Here is a 26,348-nt window from a genome sequence, read left to right as displayed (position 1 = left end):
AAGGTCCCGAGTTCGAGTCTCAGTCCAGCACACAGTTTTAATCTGCCAGGACATTTCATATCAGCGCACACTTCGCTGCAGAGTGAAAATCTCATTCTGGAAACATCCCCCAGGCTGCAGCAAAGCCATGTCTCTGCAATATCCTTCCTTTCAGGAGTGCTAGTTCTGCAAGGTTCGCAGGAGAGTTTCTGTAAAGTTTGGAAGGTAGGAGACGAGGTACTGGCAGACGTAAAGCTGTGAGGACGGGGCGTGAGTCATGCTTGGGTAGCTCAGTTGGTACAGCACTTGCCCGCGAAAGGCAAAGGTCCCGAGTTCGAGTCTCGGTCCAGCACAGTTTTAATCTGCCGGGAAGTTTCAAGTTTGAAGTTGTTGTATGCTTCACATGTTGGTATTCCTACATACACACGAATTTCTACAAGTTTTGTCTGTCATCACTTGTGCATTCTTTTTTGAACCAAGTGTGCAACAATCACTGCTTCCTCAGCATTTTCCGAATTTTATTATTAAACCACAATAGGTCATTTTCGTCCTTAATCCTCTTTTTTGGTACATACATATCCAGAGTGTGATTGCAATCAGTGTATACTTTGCCCATAATTCCTCTACGTCCATTGTTTTGGAACTGAATGCTGTCCATTCATTTTCTAAGTGGGAGGCTAACAATTATCTATCTGATTTTTCTGGCATAAATACTCCCCAGGCCTCATTGATGGGTTTATTAACTTTAGTAATCATCATCACTGTAATCATGTGATGACCACTAATGCCTATTTCTGCACTGACACTGTCAATAAGGTCAGTCTTGTTTGTTGCTTCATTGCATGTGGGTCATGTAACTAGTTGTTCAAGTTGTTTTTGGAAAAGTACTTTGCTAGATTGTCCATGCCACCTGCCACGAATCCATGGATGTCCCAATCTATACTCAGTAGATTAAAGTCGCCTCTAACTAATATTGCAAGATCTGGGTATTTCCACACTATTGAACGGAGACTTCCTTTGAATGATTTTATAACTGTACAGTGGAGTCATGTGGCTGGGAATATACATCAGATAATTAACTTGCCAATTTACTTTCAAAATTTTGGCAGTTGGAGTGTGTTTCCTATATGCATTATCTGATTTCGCTCTCTGCAGATTGACTGGCAAGCATTCACCAGAGGACCGTAGACTACTGCCTGCCCCAAAACAAAAATACCATGTGCAGTCCACAAGTACTCTGCTACCCGAGTAGCTGCTTTCTTTGTGTAGTGCAACCGTGACCTATTATGGGGAGTCCAACTCTGCACCTCATAAAGCAGTTCCAGAAATGTTTACCAACATTTGCAAAGTAATCTAAAGAATTAATCACTGCACCTTTATTTGCTGTTTTAATAGGAGGTGACTTAACATTTTGTGACTAGTGTTCAGGTGCAATAAAAATATAAGTTAGCCCATCTATTATCTTCTGGAAAAAGTCCAAATAAATTTGCATCTCTGTTACATCATTTAATGCTTTGGTATTGTAGGAAACAGTTCATAACTTTTAACTATTGCTTTACTTCAACCCCTGACATAAATAACATAATCATAAAATCCATTTTATCTGCCTGCTTAGATTCTTAAAATATTAGAACCTAACCATATGTTTAATATACTTTCAGTATTATGAAAAGGAAAGTTGCTATTCACCATATAGCAGAGATGCTGAGTCGTAGATAGGCACAACAAAAAGACTCTCACAATTAAAGCTGTCAGCCGTTGAGGCCTTGGTCAATAATAGACGAGACTCACACACACACACACACACACACACACACACACACACACACACACACACACACACGCACGCACGCAAATGAAACTCGCACACACAACTGCAGTCTCAGGCAACCGAAACCACACTGCGAGCAGCAGCAGCACCAGTGCATGATGGGAGTGGCGACTGGGTGGAGGTAAGGAGGAGGCTGGGATGGGGAGGGGAAGGGATAGTATGGTGGGGGTGGCAGACAGTGAAGTGCTGCAGGTTAGATGGAGGGCATGGGAGAGGTGGAGGGTGGGAAGTAGCAGAAAAGTAGAGAAATAAAAAGACTGGGTGTGATGGTGGAATGGTGGCTGTGTAGTGCTGGAATGGTAACAGGAAAGGAGGTGGATGGGGGAGGACAGTGACTAATGAAGGTTGAGGCCAAGAGGGTTTCAGGAATGTAGGTTGTATTGCAGGGAAAGTTCACACCTGTGCAGTTCAGAAAAGCGGTGTTGGTGGGAAGGAGCCATACGGCACAGGCTGCGAAGCAGTCATTGAAGTGAAGGATATCGTGTTTGGCAGCGTTTTCAGTAAGAGGGTGGTCCACTTGTTTCTTGGCCACAGTTTGTCGGTGGCCATTCATGCAGACAGACAGCTTGTTGGTTGTCATGCCTACATAGAATGCAGCACAGTGGTTGCAGCTGAGCTTGTAGATTACATGACTGGTTTCACAGGTAACCTGCCTTTGATCTGATAGGTGATGTTAGTGACCTAACTGGAGTAGGTGGTGGTGGGAGGATGTATGGGACAGGTCTTGCATCTAGGTCCATTACAGGGGTATGAGCCATGAGGTAATGGGGTGGGAGCAGGGGTTGTGTATGGATGGATGAGTATGTTGTGTATGTTCGCTGGGTGAAGGAATACCACTGTGGGAGGGGTGGAAAGGATAGTGAGCAGGACATTTCTCATTTCAGGGCATGATGAGAGGTAATTGTAACCCTGGCGGAGAATGTAATTCAGTTGCTCCGGTCCTGGGTGGTACTGAGTTACGATGGGAATACTCCTCTGTGGCCGGATGGTGGGACTTCTGGAGGTGCTGTCAGACTCGAAGGGTAAGCCACGGGAAATTTGTTTTTGTACAAGGTTGGGGTGGCAGGTGTCGAAGTGAAGATATTGCTGGTGGTTAGTAGTTTTGATATGGACGGAGGTACTAATGTAGACATCTTTGAGGTGGAGGTCAACATCTAGGAAGATGGCTTGTGGGTTGAGTAGTACCATGTGAAGCAAATGGAGGAGAAGTTGTTTAGGTCCTGGAGGAATGTGGATAGGGTGTCCTCACCTTCGATCCAGATAGCAAAGATGTCATCAGTGATTCTGAACCAGGTGAGGGGTTTAGGATTCTGGTTTTCAGAAAAGTTTCCCCTAATGGCCCATGAATAGGTTGGCATAGGATGGAGCCATGCGGGTGTCATAGCTGTACCCCGACTTGTTTGTAGGTAATGCCTTCAAAGGAGAAGTAATTGTGCCTGTCACGGCGTCATGCATGTCACGGCCCCTCCGTTCCATCCACAGTCAAACGGTGAGGCTGAACGACTGGTCCGCACATTTAAGGCTCAGATGAGGAAACTCCTGACTTCTTCTGCTGATGATGCGCTTCTCCAATTTCTGGTTTCTTACCGTTTCACCCCCATGGGCGACCACAGCCTGGCTGAGCTCTTACAGGGCCGACAGCCCCGCACGCTACTTCCTCTTCTGCAGCCTTCCACCTTACGGCTGCGGGTGCCTTCGCTTGGCCGATTCAGCGCTGATGACCTTGCATGGGTACGGGGATATGGCAGGCGGCCAAAATGGAGCCTTGGCCACATCTTACGACACCGTAGCCAACACCTGTATGAAATCCAGACGGACACGGGTGTTGCAGTGCATCATTTGGACCGGCTTCGGCCTCGTGTGCCAGCAACGCCTGTTCCAGATGCCGCTACACCACCTTCGGCTCTACCTGACACTCGGGATACTGAAATCTCTCATTACTCACAACGCAGTCCTCTCACCATCATATCGGTCCCAGCACAAGAACTGACGCCACCAGGAGACCTGCCCATGCAGGAACCAGATGACCATCATCTGTCGGAGCAATTCTACTCACCTCCTCCTCCTCCTACGGACGCGGACACATCGCCCATGTCTCCTATTATAACAACTGGACTTGCCGCATCGGGCAGATTGGTACATGGGGCCTCAGCAGATTCGACCCCTACGTCTCCTGTCATCTCGACCCGTTATCATCGGGGACACTTCCGTCCGTTTGGGAAGCCTCCTCCTTGACACTTTACGGCCAGTCAAACAACACCTATGGACATTAGCAATCTACAGGCCACCTCCATCAAGACCTGTGCAAAAAATTCAAAGGGGGGAAAAGTGTTGTGACTTGCCAATCTTTCAAAGTGCCGCTGCACAGTTACGCGCGTCCTCTACATGCGGCGCTGTTTGCCAGCCATGCAGCAGCAGCGCCACCTAAGTGGCCAGCCAGCCAGTGGTCGCTAGACTTGGACTCAGTTATGATTTGACTGTTAAAGTGTACACACGTCTTACTCTGTTTACCTGATTTGTGACTTTCATGTATTGCGTCTTCCTTGAAATATATTTGTTCAACTTGAAGTTATAACACCACTGTTTATAGTGGAGATTGTCAATTCATTCCTGTACCTGGGTGGTGTGGTGTGGTGATAGTAGATGCTGGAGCCATAGATGATGTGAATAACTGCGTAAAGAAGGCAAATGCTGCCTTCATACAGCTGTATCCAATATGGAGAAACAGAAACCTCAAATGCAAAACTAAAATTCCTATTTTTAATACAAATGTGAAAGCAGTCGTTCTCTACGCCAGTGGAAGATGGGAAAGTAGACAAAAAGATGGCAGTTACAGAACTTGAATAATTAGCTGTCTCTGGCATGCCAAAGAAAAAAAGTAATGAGGATCTCTGAAGAAAAACAAACAAGACGCCTATAGAAGAACAGATGCATGAGAGAAAATGGAGATGGATGGGGCACACATTGAGAAAGCCAGATGGAGCATTCAAAAAAGAGGCATTGGATTGGAATCCTCAAGTAACATGGAAAAGAGGAAGGCCTAGAATTACATGGAAGAGGACAGCAGAAGCAGAAGCAATGAGAATAGGCAACAGTTGGGTGGAGTTGAGAAAAATAGCCAAAGACACAGATGGATGGCGAGTTCTCCTGGAGTGCCCTGTGCCTCCAAAGGGACCAAAGAAGTGAAGTCAGTGAGTCATGTTACATCAGCAAGAACTATTAAATCGGCATTAGTGGTACATAACCTGGCTTTTAACTCTGCACTGTGGGCATCTATTGTTGTGTTTAATTGCTCACAAAACTGTTTTTAATTTTCCTGCAGATTCTCTTCCAAATTTATTGTCAGGACTGGCATATGGTTAAAACACTAATAAGTTTACAACCACTCTTCTCCAATCAGCCACTGTCAAAGTATGAGTTACTTCTCCAGTCAGTCACTTTCGAAATGATGTGGAGTGGCTCATACTTCAACAGTGACTGATTGGCGAAGAGTTGTAAACTTATTAGTGTTTTAGTTGTATGTCAGTACTGACAAGAACTATGGAATACATAGATAACTCACTGCCCTCTGTTGAGTTGTTGTAGGTGGTTTAGCAACTGCTGTTGATACTGCTAGTTGCTGTGTCATTCAAGGGGATCTGTTGAGTACAGTTGTTGTTGTTGTGTTGTGGTCTTCAGTCCAGAGACTGGTTTGATGCAGCTCTCCATGCTACTCTATCCTGTGCAAGCTTCTTCATCTCCCAGTACCTACTGCAGCCTACATCCTTCTGAATCTGCTTAGTGTATTCATCTCTTGGTCTCTCTACGATTTTAACCCTCCACGCTGCCCTCCAATACTAAATTGGTGATCTCTCGATGTCTCAGAACATGTCTTATTAACTGATCCCTTCTTCTAGTCAAGTTGTGCCACAAGCTCCTCTTCTCCCCAATTCTATTCAATACCTCCTCATTAGTTATGTGATCTACCCATCTAATCTTCAGCATTCTTCTGTAGCACCACATTTCGAAAGCTTCTATTCTCTTCTTGTCTAAGCTATTTATCGTCCACGTTTCACTTCCATACTTGGCTACACTCCATACAAATTCTTTCACAAACGACTTCCTGACACTTAAACATTTCTTTAAATTTTTCTTCTTCAGAAACGCTTTCCTTGCCATTGCCAGTCTACATTTTATATCCTCTCTACTTCGACCATCGTCAGTTATTTTGCTCCCCAAATAGCAAAACAACCTTTACTACTTTAAGTGTCTCATTTCCTAATCTAATTCCCTCAGCATCACTCGACTTAATTTGACTGCATTCCATTATCCTCGTTTTGCTTTTGTTGATGTTCATCTTATATCCTCCTTTCAAGACATTATCCATTCCGTTCAACTGCTCTTCCAAGTCCTTTGCTGTCTCTGACAGAATTACAATGTCATCGGCGAACCGCAAAGTTTTTATTTCTTCTCCATGGATTTTAATTCCTACTCCGAACTTTTCTTTTGTTTGCTTCACTGCTTGCTCAATATACAGATTGAATAACATTGGGGAGAGGCTACAACCCTGTCTCACTCCCTTCCAAACCACTGCTTCCCTTTCATGTCCCTCGACTCTTATAACTGCCATCTGGTTTCTGTACAAATTGTAAATAGCATTTCGCTCCCTATATTTTCCCCCTGCCACCTTCAGAATTTGAAAGAGAGTATTCCAGTCAACATTATCAAAAGCTTTTTCTAAGTCTGCAAAAGCTAGAAATGTAGGTTTTTCTTTCTTTAATCTACCTTCTAAGATAAGTCGTAGGGTTAGTATTGCCTCATGTGTTCCAATATTTCTACAGAATCCAAACTGATCTTCCCCGAGGTCAGCTTCTACCAGTTTTTCCATTCGTCTGTAAAGAATTTGCGTTAGTATTTTGCAGCCATGACTTATTAGACTGACAGTTCAGTAATTTTCACATCTGTCAACACCTGCTTTCTTTGGGATTGGAATTATTATATTCTTCTTGAAGTATGAGGTTATTTCGCCTGTCCCATACATCTTGCTCACCAGATGGTAGAGTTTTGTCAGTACTGGCTATCCCAAGGCTGTCAGTAGTTCTAAGGGAATGTTGTCTACCCCTAGAGCCTTGTTTTGACTTAGGTCTTTCAGTGCTCTGTCAAACTCTTCATGCAGTATCATATCTCCCATTTCATCTTCATCTACATCCTCTTCCATTTTCATAATATTGTCCTCAAGTACATCACCCTTGTATAGACCCTCTATATACTCCTTCTACCTTTCTGCTTTCCCTTCTTTGCTTAGAACTGGGTTTCCATCTGAGCTCTTGATATTCATACACGTGATTCTCTTTTCTCCAAAGGTCTGTTTAATTTTCCTGTAGGCAGTATCTATCTTACCCCTAGTGAGATAAGCCTCTACATCCTTACATTTCTCCTCTAGCCATCAGTGCTTAGCCATTTTGCTCTTTCCATCAATCTCATTTTTGAGACGTTTGTATTCCTTTTTGCCTGCTTCCTTCTACATGCTTCCTGAAGTCAATAAACCCAACCACCCAGGATGCCTGAGTGTGGCCATTTACTGTGGCCCCACTGGGAGAATATCTGCTGCCATAGACCAACCCTTTCAGTCTTATTACCCACAGTCTCCCTCCTGTATAAAAGGTACTTACTGTTTCCTCCTCTGACTCTCCACAGATCATATTACTTTACCCCAAAGTGTCCTGCTCATCACCACTGATGCCATCTCCTTTTACACTAACTTGTGTAATGCCCATGACCTTGCTGCTGTTGAACACTACTTTTCCCTGCACCCGACTGATTCCAAACATACAACCTCGTTCCTGGTCACCATGATCAACTATATTCTTATCTCTCCTTTGACGGCTTCACCTACAAGCTAATCCAGGGTATGGCAGTCAGTACCCGTCTGGTATCATTCTGTCTTAATCTATTCATGAGTCATATAGGGGAATCCTTCGTAACTCCCAGAATCTCAAACCCCTCACCTGGTCCAGATACCTGGATGACATCTTTGTGATCTGGAGCAAGGGTGATGATGCACCATCCACATTCCTCCAGAATCTCAGCACCTGGTTCTCCTCATCCCAACAAGCTGACTTTCTCGATGTTGACCTCCACTTCAAAGATGGCTTCATCAGTACCTCCGTCCATATCAGACCTACAAACCACCAGAAATACCTTCACTTCAAGAGCTACCACCAATTCCATACCAAGAAGTCCCTTCCATACACCCTATCCACCTATCGCTGACACATCTGTAGTGACGATCAGTCCCTCTTGAAATATACCAAGGACCTCACTGAGGCCTTCACAGATTGTAATTACCCTCCCAACCTTGCCTTATCTCTCCAGTCGCCCACCACCTCCCAAAGTCCCAACCACTCACAGAGGAGCAATCCCCTCATGACTCAGTACCACCAAAGGCTGGAGCAGCTGAATCACATTCTCCCCCATGGTTTTGACTGTAGAAGGATACAGGATGACTTGGACAGGATTTGTGATTGGTGTAAAGAATGGCAGCTAATTCTAAATATAGATAAATGTAAAATAATGCAGATGAATAGGAAAAAGAATCCTGTAATGTTTCAATACTCCATTAGTAGTGTAGCGCTTGACGCAGTCACGTCGATTAAATATTTCGACGTAACATTGCAGAGCGATATGAAGTGGAACAAGCATGTAATGGCAGTTGTGGGGAAGGCGGATAGTCGTCTTCGGTTCATTGGTAGAATTTTGGGAAGATGTGGTTTATCTGTAAAGGAGACCCCTCATAAAACACTAATACGACCTATTCTTGAGTACTGCTCAAGCATTTGGGATCCCTATCAGGTCAGATTGAGGAAGGACATAGAAGTTATTCAGAGGTGGGCTGTTAGATTTGTTACTGGTAGGCTTGATCATCACGCGAGTGTTACGGAAATGCTTCAGGGACTCTGGTTGGAGTCTCTAGAGAAAAGGAGGGGTTCGTTTCATGAATCGCTACTGACGAAATTTAGAGAACCAGCATTTGAGGCTGACTGCGGTACAGTTTTACTGCCGCCAACTTACATTTCGCGGAAAGATAAGATAAGAGAGACTAGGGCTTGTACAGAGGCATATAGGCAGTCATTTTTCCCTCGTTCTGTTTGGGAGTGGAACAGGGAGAGAAGATGCTAGTTTTGGTACGAGGGACCCTCCGCCACGCACGGTATGGTGGATTGCGGAGTATGTATGTAGATGTAGATCTCCCATCATGCCCTGGAATGAGGAATGTCCTCCTTGCTATCCTCACAATCACTCCCACAGTGGTTTTCCACCGTCCACCGAGCCTACACAATATCCTCGTCCATCCCTACACAACCCCTGCTGCCATTCCCTTGTCTCATGGCTCATATTTCTGTAATAGACCTAGATGCAAGACCTGTCCCATACATCCCCCCACTACCACTTACTCTGGTACAGTCACAAGCATCACCTATCCCATCAAAGGCAGGGCTATCTGTGGAACAAGTCATATGATCTACAAGCTAAGCTCCAACCACTGTGCTGTGTTCTACAGGGGCATGACAAAACAACAAGCTTTCTGTCCACATGAATGGCCACTGACAAACTGTGTCCAGGAAACTGTTGGACCACCCAATTGCCAGCACACTGCTCAGCACAAGTCATTCATTTCAAAAACTGCTTCCCAGGCTGTGCCATGTGGATCCTTCCTAGCAACACTACCTTTCCTGAAATGCTCAGGTGGGAACTCTCCCTGTAATACATCCCACATTCCCATAACCCTCCTGGCCTCGACCTTTATTAGTCAGCATCCTTCACCCACCTATCCCCTTCCCTGTTCCCACTACAGCACTACACAGCCTTCTATTCCACCAGCGCACCCCACATCTCATCCCTATATGCTCCCACAAGCGGCACTTTACTGTCCCTCACCCCTACCCTGCTATTCCCCTCCCGGCCTGCCCCAGCCTCCTCTTTACCCCCATCATCAGATTGCTTGTCCCACACACACTGTTGCTCACAGTCTGGCTTCAGCAGCCAGACAGTGGTTGTGTGTGTGAGTTGCATTTGTGTGTGTGTGTGTGTGTGTGTGTGTGTGTGTGTGTGTGTGTGTGTGTGTGTGTGTTTTGTCTAATCCAGAAGAAGGCCTTTTGGCTGAAAGCTTACTTGTTTAGCAGTCGTTCTGTTGTCCCTGTCTGTGACTCAACATCTCCTCCATATGGTGAATAGTAATCTATTCTTTTCATAATATTGTCGTAGAAGAAGCTGAGTAGAACCGTGGTGTAGTGGTTATGATACTAAGCTGTTGCACGGAAGGTCCTGGACTGTAGCATTTTAATTTCTATATTCAATTCGAGTACATTCTAGAAGTATCCACAAATGTAAAGAATCATTGCACTGGAATATTCTGTAGCTGTATATACACTGTATGTGTTCTGGTCTGAGGCAGTTCGCTCCACGCTCTTGTATGTGCAAGTGCTGAATAAACCTTCGTTAAGTGAAGTTCGTGTTCATCATTCAGCTACTTACACCTTCTTCTACGTGACATTATTCTGGTGGAGACGCTGGGTAACCAACGAGTATGTTTCCACTGCGGACGACTGAGATATGTGGTGCGCTATTGTTTAGAAAGGCAGCAGATATTTGATGATGCCTGCGCCAGAAGACAGCAGACCGATCTTAGCCGATGACAACTCCGGGACGACGACTATGAACAAGAAGACATGGGTGCAGGATGGTGTAGGTCACCATCGCCGCAAGCTAGCTGCTGGAGAGGTCGCTCCCCAACATGCTGATCAAGGTCTCCATCGCCGTTTAGAAGCTCCAGCCGATCACCAAGCCGCCGCAACCTGGAAAACTAAAGGGTGTGACCTTCCTTGGAGGTGAGGCCGCCGAAGAGAAAAATCCTCCGCCATCGATCACTACAAAAATAATAGGAAACTACGTCGATATCCTCATGGATGGCCGACCAGCCCAAGCTCTTGGGACTCTGGAGCATCATATTCAGTCATTTTGGAGAAGTATCGTCGTCAATTGCAGAAAACCGTATTTGTTGACAGCAAAACATCTCTGCTGAAGGTGGCTAGTGGGAAATGTGTAAAGCCTACAGGAAGATGTACCATTCATGTGGGTATAAGTGGCCACACACAGCCCTTAGAATTCATCGTCTTACAAGAGTGTAGTCATGACGTCATTCTCGGATGGGACTTTTTGAAAGCTTCTCAGGCAGTTATAGATTGCAGTTGCTCGAAGATTATGATAGAGGAGATGAGATACTGTGGACAGGAAGATGCGCATCCGAGTGTGTGGAGACTATGTGTGCTGGATGAAGTGATCATTCCTGCGGTCAACGCTAGGAAGGTAACTGTCACGTGTCATGCCACGCATCAACCCATGGATCTTGTAGTGGAATGTGAGAGAGGCATACCACTGAGGAATAACTTGGTCATCCCAGCCTCTGTCATCTCATTTAAGACTGGATTCAGTGAATTGTGGGTAGTTAACTCACTGAGAACCACAGATCCTTCCAAGACACATGTGCGTAGCAAGTGCTGAGCCATAAGTTGAAGAACAGCTGAGCGTCATAGAAACCTCCCATGCCGAGTCTGTGGGTGAAATTAGTGCTACCTTGACTATCACCAAATCTCACTAAGGAACAACAGAAGAAGCTACTTGCCATTCTTCAAGAGTTCTCTGAATGCTTCAGTCCACAGCTGAAGACCAAATTAGACATATCGAAGGTGAAGCATCGGATCAGCACTGGAGACCATCAACCAATAAGCCAGAGAGCACACTGTGTGTCAGCAGTGGAATGTCGAATAATCTGTGACGAGGTAGAGAAAATGATGAAGAATGACATCATTCAGCCTTTGCAGAGCCCCTGGTCGTCACCAGTGGTCCTCGTCCCCGAATTAACAATACACTAGATTGTCTGAAGGGGGCTAAGTTTTTCTCAGTACTGGACATGTACTCAGGATACTGGCAAATCGAAGTAGATGAGGCTCGTTGTGAGAAAACTGCATTCACCACCCTTGAGGGCCTGTATGAGTTTAAGGTAATGCCGTTTGGTTTGTGTAATGCACCAGCAACTTTTGAACAGATGATGGATAATCTTCTACGTCACCTGAAGTGGATGATGTGCCTTTGTTATTTAGATGACATAGTGTTCTCAGAGACATTTGATGAACATATAAAAAGACTGAGGGCCATTCTTAAGTGTGTCCAACAAGGTGGACTGAAACTTAATCCATGAAAGTGTCTCTTTGGAGCAAAAGAAATCAAAATACTTGAACATCTTGTGTCAAATGAAGGTGTGTGGCCAGACCCAGAAAAGGTGAGAGCTATAATGGAATTTCCTATTCCTAAAATTATTAGAGACGTGAGAAGCTTCCTCGGATTATGATCTTATTACCATCGTTTTAACAAAGACTTTTGTATCAAAGCCAGGGCACTCCAAGAGTTGTTAAAAGCTGATGCTAAATTTATCTGGGGTGGTGCTCAACAAGATTCTTTCGATGTGCTGTGAAAAGCTCTGGTGACTGACCCTGAGCTTGGTCTGTATGATGAGAGAGCACCTGCAGAACTACACACAGATGCTAGTGGGTATGGGATCGGTGCTGTTCTGGTGCAAATGTCAGATGGAAAACAGGAGGTTATAGCCTGTGCTTCTAAGACACTTACAAAAGCCGAGAGAAACTACTCAACTACAGAAAGAGAATGTCTTGCTGTGATCTGGGCCATATGCAAATTTCGACAGTATCTCTATGGAAGGCCATTCACAGTTGTTACAGATCATCATTCACTTTGTTGGTTGACAGGCCTTAAGGATCCAACAGGATGACTCGCCAGGTGGGCACTATGTCTTCAAGAGTATGGTATTACCACAGTGTACAGAAGTGGAAGAAAACACTAAGATGCCAACTGTCTCTCAAGAAACCCCGTGCAAGACCATCAAGACTTTGATGAAGATAGTGACTGTCTTGTTGCACTCAGGTCTCTCTGCTGAACAGAAGAAGGATGTCAAGATATCTCAAATTATGCTTGCCTTAAATCGGTCAGAGGATGTGAATGGACAATTTAAGGTAGTTAATGGATTGCTTCGCAAGAAAAAATTTGATCGGTTTGGAAAGAGGTGGCTGCCATTGATTCCTGAACACATGCGCCTACATGTTCTACAGAAATTCCATGACACACCTGAGGCCTGACATTTAGGATTTATTAAGACATACAATAGGGTCATTCCACACCAAGTGGTCTAAAACTGAAAAAAGTTCCCACCATCATGGTCTCCAATTTTCGTCAAATTTTAACTGTAGCTTTAGTCAAGTGTTGAAGTAAGTTTCCCAAGATTTCAGGCCTCTAGCTGCAATAGCTGCTGATCTAGACCCCCTTGTCTGAAGTGTACTTAGTCCGTGTGCATGCAACATAAAAAAAATGTCATATTTGGAGTCTAATAAAATCGAAACTAATTCATAAGAATGGTTAGTAAGATGCGACCCTGTACAGTTTTTTTTGCTGATTCCAACGAAATTATGTATAACATTACTCATGCAAACCCCGGTCAAATAACTCGACTCAAAGTATACTTCAAAATTTGTCGTGACACAACGCGACAAATTTTGACCAATATTAAGACTGCAATGATTTCCTTGCAGTTGAAGATATGGACTTGAACTTTTGGCCAAGCTTCATGCTTGTGCTAGACATAATGCAGCCGGATTTGCAATGATCCAGGCCATATGGTCGCCCTGCAGTATCTCTTCAAATTAGGCAGTGTCAGCACAAACGGTAAAATTTACCAAAGTTTCAAGCCAATTACTAAAAAATAGTTGGCCTGAATCTGCTTGTGAATAGTATCACCTAAAAGAGAAACTCTTGCTCTACAAGACTGACATTTGTTTTTTTTGCAACGCGACCATTAAGTACTCATTAACTCACATCAAAGTTGTTATATTTTGTATGCGCGATGCACTAATTTTTCTTCATTTCTAGGAATTTGAATCTTAATAGTCGCTTAGAATTACTGATATAATTGGATATTTCATTCGTGTTTTATTCAGTGATTGGCCAGTGAGAGATGTCAGAAGTTAATGAAGAAGAAGAATCGTTGGCCCCCTGTTCAATTGGAAAAGATGCTGCTGCATCGAAGTGCCATGTTATCTTCTATGCTAAGAAGACTGGATTCAAAGCGTTTAGTGATTTCACAGAATGTGACCAGAAATTGCTTGTTTCGCGTTCAGAAGCCAAACTTGACGAAAATTCCATCATTTGCTTCCACCATGAAGCCCTCTTCCTACATGAATATCAAGCGATGCAAAAGAAATGTTGCAATCCATTCAAGAAGAGGAATCACAATGTAAAAGCTGGACTTAGACTGCTTGATAATGAAACAGCTGCCAAACTTTGCCTGTTAAAGAAAAAAGAAGTGATTGATATAAAACCTGGTCAGAAGCTTTGCCCTCGCTGCATGTCGGCACTGAACCAAAAGCTAGAAGATTCATCATCACTATCAACCCAATCTGAACAAGATTTCACAACGGATGAAACTGAACCAGCCATCAACAAAAGTTTATCATTTATTGGTGCTTCACCATTGAAAAGAAGACAACTAAGTAAAAGAGATAAGCAAAGCTATGCAAAAAGAAAGATCTTGGATGCACAAAGTTTAATTGGGAATCAAATTGCTGCTGCTGTAGGAATCAATTACGATGAACAGCCAAGTTCAAGTAAAAGTCGCCCATGCAATAATTGTGCAGATCTTGATAATCTTATAGAAGAGTTGAAAGAAAAATGTAAAGTGTCAAATCGTAGGACAAAAGTTCAAATATTGACCTTGGTTCCAAGAAGCTGGACAATTAAAGATACGACAACAGCATTTAATGTATCAGAAAGAATGGTAAAGCAAGCGAGAAAACTGAAGAATGAGCAAGGTGTTCTAGCTTTTCCAGCAAATCGGCAAGGAAGGAAGCTTTCAGATGAAGTTGTCCAGAAAGTACATGACTTTTTTCAAGATGACGAATTCAGCAGACTTTGTCCAGGGAAGAAAGACTGTGTGCCTGTGAGAATTTCAGGAACAAAGGTGTACAAGCAAAAGCGGTTGTTGCTTTGCAATTTGAAGGAAATGTACGTGTCTTATCAGAAGCAAAATGGACCAGAAATTGGCTTCTCAAAGTTTTGCGAGCTTAGACCAAAATGGTGTGTTACAGTTGGCTCTGCTGGAATGCACTCAGTTTGTGTCTGTACAATACACCAAAATGTCAAGCTTATGCTCACTGGTGCATCAATCAATGAAGACTACAAGGAAATTCTTAGCAAAGCTGTTTGCAGCTTGGAAAACAAGGATTGTATGCTTCATCGTTGTGAAAACTGCCCTGGTCCAGAAGGTGTAGAAGCAGTTATTGCAACATATTTTGAAGATAATGACCCTGAAGAACTGATTGAGTACAAACAATGGATTCATACCGACAGGGATACTTTAGAAACAAAGCAGCTTTCAACAGAAGAGTATGTTGAAGATATTGCAGCAAAAATTTGGAACCTATCTTGTCATCACTACATTGCCAAGCATCAAAGCCAGCACCTGAAAGCTCTCAAAACTGATTTGAAAGAAGGCGAATTCATAATACTAATGGATTTTGCTGAAAACTATTCATTTATTGTTCAAGATGCAGTGCAAGGCTTTCACTGGGAAAACAGTCAAGCAACAGTTCATCCATTTGTAGTCTACTACTGTGAAAACGAAGAGGTGCAATGTGTGAATCTTTGTGTTATTAGTGACTGCCTTCGACACGATACGATTACTGTCCATGTTTACATTGGAAAAGTAATCAATTACCTGAAGATGCAATTTTCCAAAATAAGCCACATCCACTACTTCAGTGATGGTTCAGCTGCACAATATAAGAATTTCAAGAATTTTCTCAACTTATGCTATCACAAAGAAGATTTTGAAATAACAGCAGAATGGAATTTCTTTGGAACAAGCCATGGAAAGTCGCCTTGTGATGGCATTGGAGGCACAACAAAACGGTTGGCAGCAAGAGCAAGTTTGCAACGTCCATATGAAAACCAGATTCTAACACCCAAAGATCTTTTCAACTTCTGCAATGATAATATCAATGGAATCAAATTCTTTTTCATCAGCAAAGAGGAAGTTGAAGAAGAAAAAGCTTCTCAAGAAGAAAGATTCCTGCAAGGGCACACTCTAGCTGGCACAAGAGAAAACCACCATTTTTTGCCCATTGATATGACGACAATTAAGGTCAGTAGAGTTTCTAATGATGCGACATCTTTTTTGGCCAAAATTAGTGCTGCTGAAGTAGTAGTTCAAGTCATGGATCTTCAGCCTGGGCAGTATGTTGCTTGCATTTATGAAAAGAAATGGTGGATTGGAAACATCGTTGAAATCTCAGTCGAACAGAAAGATGCTTTCATAAGCTTTATGCATCCTCATGGTCCTGTAAGTTCATTTTATTGGCCCTTAAGACGTGATACTTGCTGGATTCCAGAACAACTTATCATTGGTGTTATTCCAGCTCCATCAGTGACATCATCTGGTCGGCAATACAGTTTTCCTGAAAGCATTCTCTTGCAAATCAACGATGCTTCCAGAATGATGAAGTAACTGAGGAAGACAGGCTTGGGAACCTGCATAAAGAAACCCACAATCAGGCTTGGGATCCTGTGGTAAAGACACCCTGTAATCAGGCTTGGGAACCTGCAGTAAAGATACCCACCCGTGGCTGTTACTGCATGGCTATCGGGCGTGGCCCCTATGGCGATGGGGATGCTGGTTTTATTGTGATAACCAGTAATGGCTCAGCCATCATGGACCAACGCAGGGCACTGCGCACACAAAATATAAGATACTTTGACCTGAGTAAATAAGCACTTAATGGAAGCGTTGCAAAAGAAAAATATATCCATCTTGTAGAGCAAGAGTTTCTCTTTCAGATGATACTATTCACAATTAAATCCAGGCTGACTATTTTGTAGTAATGGGCTTTGAACTTTGGTAAATAAAGCCATTTGCGCTGACACTGCCAAATTTGAAGAGATTTTGCAAGGCGACTATAAAGCCTGGGTAGTTGGAAATCCAGCTGTATTATGTCCAGCACAAAGATAAGACTTGGTAAAAAGTTCAAGTCCATATCTTTATCTGCAAGGAAATTATTGCAGTCTGAATATTGGTCAAAATTTGTCGCATTAAGTCACGACAGAATTAGGGGTACACTTTGAGTCGACTTGTTTGACCGGATTTTGCATCAGTAATCTTATAATTAATTTCGTTTGAATCAGCACAAAAAACTGTACAGGGTCTCATCTTACTAACCATTCTTATGAATTGGTTTCAATTTTATGAGACCCCAAAAATGGCATTTTGTCTGATGTCGCGCGCATGCGAACTTACTACCCTTCAGACAAGGGGGTGTAGATCAGCAAGTATTGCAGCTAGAGGCTTGAAATCTTGAGAAACTTAATTTAGCACTTGACTAGTGCTACAGATAAAATTTGAAGAAAATTGGAGACATGATGGTGGGAAGGTTTAGACCACTTGGCATGGAATGACCCAATAGAATCCGCAAGAGATTTTTCTGGCCAGGTTTATTTAGGAGTGTCCATCACAATGTGTCGCACTGTCGAGAGTGCCAGAGCAGAAAGGCAGTTCCTCAGAAACCACCTGGCCGACTCATACCAAATCCACCAGCCGAAACACCTAACCAGTGTGTTAGGATTGACCTCCTCAGACGATTTCCAACGTCTGCTAGTGGCAATAGATGGATTATTGTTTGCACTAATTTTCTGACATGCTATGCCATTACAAAAACTGTGAAAACAGCCGAAGCATCTGAGGTAGCCAAATTCATCATGGAAGACATTGTGTTAAAACACATTGGCCCAAGGTCGTTAATTACAGATCGAAGGAAAGTTTTTTCCAATCGAATTTTGTGACAGAGATAAACCGTTGGTGCAACATTACTCATCACATGACAACTGCCTACCATCCGCAAAGTAACGGGCTTACTGAATGCTTTAATAATACCTTGGCCAACATGCTATCAGTGTTCATCATTGTCGAGCAGAGCAACTGGGATGAAGTGCTACCTTTCGTGACGTTTGCCTAAGACACTGCCAAACAAGACACCACAGGGTTTATGCCATTTTTCCTGGTGTAGGGGCGTGAGGCGACTACGACGATGGACACTGTGTTTCCATTCCCTCCTGATGAAGTGGACGATGACTACATTGGCCAGGTGTTAACCAGAGCTGAGGAAGTTCAGCAGTTAGCTCAACTCCGCACGCTGCAGGCTCAAGAAAACGATTGCCGAAGGTATGACACGAGCCACTGCCATGTTGTCTACCAACCTGGTGATCTTGTCTGGATCTTCACTCCTTTTCGGAAGACTGGTCTCTCGGAGAAGCTCCTCAGGCGCTACTTTGGACCTAATAAGGTTGTAAGACAGTTGTCTGATGTTACTTATGAAGTTGGAGATTTCGACCCCGACACAAGACGATAATAGATCCGAGATACGGTCGACGTCCTTCGAATGAAGCCCTACAAGAATCCTGCAACCTAGGGTAAATTTGAAGCTCCAGCGACAGGCAACAAGCGGAAAGGTGACGATGAATGTGGTGGGAAAAGAAGTTCTAAGAAGATCACCGCCAGGGCGAGCATCAGTCATCGGGAGTCGGAGTATGCAGGACCGATGACTCGTTCCCAGACTAGGAGGACATAACACTGAGACGCTGTTCTCTTCAGGAGGGAGCAGTGTTGTAGAAGAAGCTGAGAAGAACTGTTGTGTAGTGGTTATGATACTAAACTGTTCCGCGGAGGGTCGTGAGTTCAAAACTCACCTGGACTGTAGAATTTTAGTTACTATATTCAGTTCGAGTACATTCTAGAAGTATCCACATATGTAAAGAATCATTGTACTGGAATATTCTGTAGCTGTATATATACTGTATACATTCTGGCTGGAGACAGTTCGCTCTGCGCTCTTATATGTGCAAACCTTCGTTAAGTGAGGTTAGTGTTCGTCATTCAGCTACTTACACCTTCTTCTATGTGACAGTGTTGTCATTTTTTTAACTACACACTTCTTAATATTCTGTTGTTAACAACAGTGATAATTGCCCATTAAAACTTCAGTTAAAATTCCAAATTCTGCTTGAATAATTTCCCATTTTCTAGTTATTATTAGCATTCTTCAGGAACTTGGTCCAATTCCAACGTTTATTGTTCTGGATGCTGTCACAAAGATTCCAGATTGTGATTTTCCCTCCTTTGAGAATATTAACTTTTCATAGTTTTGATTTTTAGGTGAGCTAAAAATTATTGAGCACTACTCTGCGCATTATAGCTGTTGACTGCAGCTGTGTAAATTCCTTGGACTTCCCCTCTGCAGTATGTAATATTACTAGAAGGAAGATTCTTTAACTCAACATAAAATTCTTTTAAATAAATAAAAAGTGAATCTTCAGTAGTGTCTTCCATATATTTTCCATATATTCCCTACAGAACAGTACAGTTAGCTCTTCTAAACTAGACCTACTGTTTCTTCATGAATTGTTCCCAATATTGTTAATGCTGGAGCATTTACTCTGAATTTACTGCAAAACCCCAATCTGGGATGATGATGCATGAAATGTGCGGAGACGGCTTCACAGGTACTTTCTCTTGTGCAGTTACTGCAATCGCCATCCCATCCAGAAGACACTATGCATCCCTAAGTATACTCACCACTTGCAAAAAAACATAACAAAACCACACAAAAGTTTTGGTATTAAGCCATTATTTCTTCCATTGTCAAATGTAACACCATACTTTCAAAAGCTGCATTTTGACTAGGCGCATTTTACTTTATTTAAAGCATCTTCAGTTTTCCTTGTTTTTGCTCCATGAGAGACCTTAAAAAGAAAAAGACAGCATGTATATACAGCCTATACAAAATATTCCTTTGCTGGAGACAATTGATTGCCAAAAGTTGTATGAAGTGATTCAAGACATTATTGTTGAGTTAGGCCTTTATGAAAATAATGAAAAACCTTCTCATGAACTTTCTATTTTTTTGTCTGTTTAATTGCTTACTGTAAACTACTCAGCCATTTTCAGATAATAAATGACAAATTTTAAAACAGTAATGTTACATCACAACAGTTCCATCTAGAAATTGTAAGAATTTAAAAGATGGCCCTTGTAGATAACTTGGCCTTGATGCTAGAGGTCTTTCGCACCAAGTGTAAGATTATTTTTATAAATTTTTATTTATTTGTTTATTTTTTTAAAGTAAAGAAAATAACAGAACAGTTCTAATAATGTTCCTGTCTTGCATGGGGTGAAGTGTTGTTGCCGTCAGGTTTTCAAATCTTTTCCCCAGTAAATAGTATTCCTCAAGTGATTGTGGAGTGGTATCTTATTGGAAGTGGCAACCAATAGCTCATTTTCATGCAGCTCATTGTAGTTTTATTGTAACAGAACTCATGAGTGACATTGTTTTCAGTTTCAAACTGTTACTTTAAGTTGATAGGAAAATTTTAAGGCTTTCACAGCTGAAGTCACTCACCCTATAGGTAGCATAAATGCAGAAACTGGTGAACAGTTGATTGCTCATAATTTAGTACATTGCTCACAATTTAGTACCACTGTACAGACAAACTTCTAAGAGCCTGTACTACAACTGATTGAGAGTAGGGTTACCATTTGGGATCGAATCAAATGAATACTTTGCAGATTAGGACTGAGAGATTTGAACAGGGTAAAATTTCTTGCGTGACTAACAGCTGAAGAAGCTCAGCTTCATTTTAAAATTACTGAAGTGTGATGGACATAAATAGGACAATAAATTACCTAACAGTAATCTAGGACACCCATCAGAGTTACAGAGAATCTCAGTTTCCAATGAAATACATTGATTGACTCAAGCGTGGACACTCTCTTAGTGCTCATCAATTTTTCTTTGGCTTATGTTTGGGACTCACCTCTGTATTGAATTTAATGTGTCTGTGCACAGCTTCAACAGTCCTTGTCTGCTCTGATTCCCTCATTGTACCACTGTCGACCCATCAGGTTCTCAGTAGAAGTGGGGGGAACTGTACAGAATAATCTTCCACTGCTGTAAAGACGAGAGAAAGGGGACATACCCATGTGATCAGCACCTGGACAAGCTTTAGTTGATATTAGTCACCAGCACACTTTCAGCACACTGTTTAGTCCCCCTTAAACATCCCAACAACCACCACCACCACCACTTTCAGCACACACCCTTCGAAACACACTGCTGTTATAAAATTTTGGATAGGTCAGAATCCTGTTACACACGGGGTTTTAGTTTTATCAGATGGCACAGCTGTCTACAATGTGTTAGTCTTTTAACATAGTGTAGTTTATTTAATTTGCCCTCAGTTTTAACCAACAGTGAGACAAGGAACATTTAAAGTTTTGATTAGCCTCGTTATTTGTTCCCAAATGTTGAGAACAAGATTTTGACATGTCCTTGAAGTTTTCCACCCATCAGTGAGCTGCATAAATACGCTATACTGTGTAACACATATTTTATTTCTCAGTTCTTAATAAATTTTGTAATATGGTGCATAATGAAAGTTGTGAAGAATTCTGATCAGAAAGTTTCTAGTAATGAAATATAGATACCATTCATTTGTGAAAATTGATTTCATTATGTGTCATTGAAGATTTTCTTGCTTTACAGAAACTGGTGTTGTATCTGTGCCACATACACTACGTAAAAATTTTCCTGCAAAGCTGTGTTGTACGCTAAGTTCTTGGCAACCAGTTACTTGGGAAGAATATAAGAGTGCTGTGTACACTGCCACTCTGGTGAAAGAGAACTTTGTTACTCATGCCGACTCATTCTACGTGTGTGTTTTGACCAGAGGAACTGGTAGGTGTTTGTTAAATTTTTATTTAATGTGGCAAATTGTGTCTCACAAGTAGCAGAGAACCTATTTTCAAGGAAGTATTGTCATACAGTAGTTCTTTTCATTTTCACTTTACATGTTAACTAATAGATTTGTGTATTGTTGCCAATGTGAATGCAGTGGAAAACCTGCATTTTATTTTGACTGGGCCTATAATGAAGTAATGTAGGTGTGGTATAATATGGGAAAAGACTGAAAAGAGTCAAAAGCTATTGGTGGTAGAGGAGTACAAGTTTGCATCACATTATTCTAAGTATGTCATAAGGAAAGTTTGAGTGGCTCTGTAAACAATAAAATCAAAGAACATATGTCTCAATGAGTATTGCAGCGAGTATTGTATTGAACAGCTTCAGTAACTGGGAGGCATATGTACATAGCTATTTCAATTTTGACCCCACTTCAGATAGTATTGTTTAGAGTAGTAACAAGTAGCAGGAAACAGCACTACAGTGATTGATAATTTATTTCTAAATCCAAACCTCTGTCATGAAGTAGATGTTAGCCCCGTAATTATTCACCTGATCACATGGTGCATATAGCAACAACAAAGCATCCTCTTCGATCAAGTTTAGCTAAAAAGAGAAAAGTACAATTTATTAAAATATAGGACACAATTGCTAGCCAGTACATACATTTAGGTGGTGATGTATTTAGTAAATTAACAGTATGGCACACTACCCAAGCTTTCGAAAATATTTGCTCTTTTCTTGTAGAGTAGAGGCAGGTAGGTTAGCGGAGGTTAAAATGGAAGGACAGGTGAAGCATGGGCCCACCTGTAGTGAGGGTGGGTGTAGACAAAGATGCAAGCATTGTATTCAGAAAAGGTGTAAACCAGTGTCTCAAATGATGCTGTGACTATGTCGAATGCCAATTTCTCGATCTCTATTGGGTGGAAAATCACAGGATCATCCCCCCCCCCCTTAATAGATGAGGCAATCACTACATGAAGAAAGGGGTTACTCAGCATGTAGTAGAGTACGTGTGGTGTGCACATGGCAAAGGGGAGGGGATGTGCAATTCGAACCCATTCCACATCCATTATAAAATGGCAACCAAAACTGAAGACAGGTCAGCCACATTACTTTGAGTGGAAACTTTTGTTCTTGCAAATCGGAAAAAAGAATTGTTAATATATTATCAGGAAACTGCAGGAGCATTCATATATGTAAAATAGAAAGAAACATTCCACATGGGAAAAATATATTACAAAACAAAGATACTGTGACTTACCAAACGAGAAAGTGCTGGTAGATAGACACAATAAAAAACACACAAACACACACACAAATTTCAAGCTTTCGCAACCCACGGTTGCTTCATCAGGAAAGAGGGAGGGAGAGGGAAAGACGAAAGGATGTGGGTTTTAAGGGAGAGGGTAAGGAGTCATTCCAATCCCGCGAGTGGAAAGCCTTACCTTAGTGGGAAAAAAGGACAGGTATACACTCACGCGCGCGCGAGTGTGTACACACACTCACACACACACACACACACACACACACACACACACACATATATACAGACGCAGGCAGACATGTAAATGCAAAGAGGTTGGGCAGAGATGTCAGTCGAGGAGGAAGTACAGAGCCAAAGATGTTGTTGAATGACAAGTGATGTACAAGGGGCGGCAACTTGAAATTAGCGGAGGTTGAGGCCTGGTGGGTAACGGGAAGAGAGGATATATTGAAGGGCAAGTTCCCATCTCCGGAGTTCTGATAGGTTGGTGTCAGTGGGAAGTATCCAGATAACCCGGACGGTGTAACACTGTGCCAAGATGTACTGGCCGTGCACCAAGGCATGTTTACCCACAGGGTGATCCTCATTACCAACAAACACTGTCTGCCTGTGTCCATTCATGCGAATGGACAGTTTGTTGCTGCTCATTCCCACGTAGAAGGCTTCACAGTGTAAGCAGGTCAGTTGGTATATCACGTGGGTGCTTTCACACGTGGCTCTGCCTTTGATCGTGTGCACCTTCCGGGTCACAAGACTGGAGTAGTCGCTGGTGGGAGGGTGCATGGGACAGGTTTTACACCGGGGGCGGTTACAAGGGTAGGAGCCAGAGGGTAGGGAAGGAGGTTTTGGGATTTCATAGGGATGAACCAAGAGGTTACGAAGGTTAGGTGGACGGCGGAAAGACACTCTTGGTGGAGTCGGGAGGATTTCATGAAGGATGGATCTCATTTCAGGGCAGGATTTGAGGAAGTCGTATACCTGCTGGAGAGCCACATTCAGAGTCTGATCCAGTCCCGGAAAGTATCCTGTCACAAGTGAGGCACTTTTGGGGTTCTTCTGTGGGAGGTTCTGGGTTTGAGGGGATGAGGAAGAGGCTCTGGTTATTTGCTTCTGTGCCAGGTCGGGAGAGTAGTTACGAGATGCGAAAGCTGTTTTCAGGTTGTTGGTGTAAAGGTTCAGGGATTCAGGACTGGAGCAGATTCGTTTGATATGGAATGGGTGGCAGCTGTTATAATGGAGGTACTGTTGCTTGTTGATGGGTTTGATGTGGACGGATGTGTGAAGCTGGCCATTGGACAGATGGAGGTCAACGTCGAGGAAAGTGGCATGGGATTTGGAGTAGGACCACGTGAATCTGATGGGACCAAAAGAGTTGAGGTTGGAGAGGAAATTCTGGAGTTCTTCTTCACTGTGAGTCCAGTTCATGAAGATGTCATCAATAAAACTGTACCAAACTTTGGGTTGGCAGGCCTGGGTAACCAAGAAGACTTCCTCTAAGTGATGCATAAATAGGTTGACGTACGAGGAGGCCATCCTGAGTGTATACCTGTCCTTTTTTCCCCCTAAGATAAGTCTTTCCACTCGCGGGATTGGAATGACTCTTTACCCTCTCCCTTAAAACCCACATCCTTTCGTCTTTCCCTCTCCCTCCCTCTTTCCTGATGAAGCAACCATGGGTTGCAAAAGCTTGAAATTTGTTTGTGTGTTTTTAATTGTGTCTATCTACTAGCGCTTTCTTGTTTGGTAAGTCACAGCATCTTTGTTTTTTAATATGCTGCCCTTTGATGGTATGTGTTGTCATCTTAGAAAACTGAAGTGTCCACAACATATTCATCACGAAGATGCAGCAGATGTGTGGCAACAGTTGTACTCCAAAGATTTTCAAGTAAACGTCGTAGTTCATGGTCAGGGTAACATGAATGAATGGGCCAAAGTCATGGTATAAAAAATACCTCCATAACACCACAGAACCCACTCCAGTCCAAACTGTACCCTCCACACACTCTAGGTTGATCTACTCTTTGGGACGGTAGACCACTCAACACCATACACCATGCATTATTTGAAAGGGACAAAATTGTGACTCTTCAGATCCCACCACATCTGCAAAAATGTTCAAATGTGTGTGAATTCCTAAGGGACCAAACTGCTGAAGTCATCAATCCCTAGACTTACACACTATGCTAAGGGCATCACACACATCCATGCCCGAGTCAGGAGTCGAACCTCCGGCAGGAGTGGCCGCGCAATCCATGACATGGCTCCCCTAACTGCGCGGCAACTCTGCATGGCACAGTTAGCTGCTGTCTCACTCCTGTGTTGTTTGTCCCATCAAAGACATTCAAGATTATGTGGCGCAGGGACCATGGTATTTTGCATTGCACAACTCCAAATGACTGTTGAATGCACTGGACTCGCATTCGGGAGGATGACGGTTCAATCCCGCGTCCGGCCATCCTGGTTTAGGATTTCCGTGATTTCCCTAAATCGCTCCAGGCAAATGCCGGGTTGGTTCCTTTCAAAGGGCACGGCCGACTTCCTTCCCCATCCTTCCCTAATCCAAGGAGACCGATGACCTCGCTGTCTGGTCTCCTTCCCCAGAACACACCCCCCCCCCCCCCCCCCCAAACCCTGTTGAATGCCTTTCCCTTCATGTTTTTCATACAGAAAATAGTCACAATGAACCTGCAGTCATTGAAAGCAGCAGTACCTGTTGGGTTTGAAACCAAATCTCATTGATGATGTGTGACAGTTGTCTCTAGTCCACATCAGTCATGATATTTTTGTTACCTCTGTTGAGATGCCATGTTATATGGTTTTGAGCGGCACACCATTCATTATAGAAATGTTGGACAGTCAGTGTTGGTACACTCACAGATCAAGCAAATTCGTTCACAGTATGGTCGTGAACATTTCTAAATATTATAGTGCCTTTCTACACTGTCACATCTCAGCATCTAACCATCTTACTGCACTGATTCCGTAGAGCCAACTGGCACACACCACTTCACAGCCCTTATTTCATTCCCTACAGGAGAGCCTCGATTAACCAACCTTCGATTAACTGACTTCACAGATATCTGGCCATCTGTCTGTACCCTGTGCTGAAAAGTGTGCTAGCATTATTGATTGATTTTACTCCTGTCACACCAAGTTCAATGCACTTAGTCACAATTCTTCAAAAATGTAAACATATCAGCACTTCCTGTTTATTACAAAGCTAAAAAGGTCCATGAATGAATGGTAATGTGTTTTAAAAAATGTTTTTGTTGCATTTGTTCCTGCTGTTAATAAATATTTGAGATCAAAAAACCTACCACACCACGCAATTGCATTATTAGACAATGGCCCAACGCACCCCTCAGAGTCTGAACTTCAACAAGGT

At 42.8% G+C, this 26,348-nt stretch overlaps 1 protein-coding gene across 2 annotated transcripts in view; it reads left to right on the top strand.

Moving 5' to 3' along the window:
• Positions 1-26,348, top strand: part of LOC124619776 (THO complex subunit 5 homolog) — a 154,736-nt gene that overhangs the window by 93,392 nt on the left and 34,996 nt on the right. For both annotated transcript variants that reach the window (XM_047146361.1, XM_047146362.1), the window contains exon 11: positions 21,502-21,693. In XM_047146361.1, coding sequence (XP_047002317.1) covers positions 21,502-21,693 — 192 coding nt within the window. The remainder of the gene's footprint in view (positions 1-21,501; positions 21,694-26,348) is intronic.

This window comes from Schistocerca americana, chromosome 6 (genome assembly GCF_021461395.2).
Source record: "Schistocerca americana isolate TAMUIC-IGC-003095 chromosome 6, iqSchAmer2.1, whole genome shotgun sequence".
NCBI lineage: Eukaryota > Metazoa > Arthropoda > Insecta > Orthoptera > Acrididae > Schistocerca > Schistocerca americana.
The sequence above is the reverse complement of the archived record's forward strand: the minus strand, read 5'-3'. Positions and strand labels throughout refer to the sequence as shown.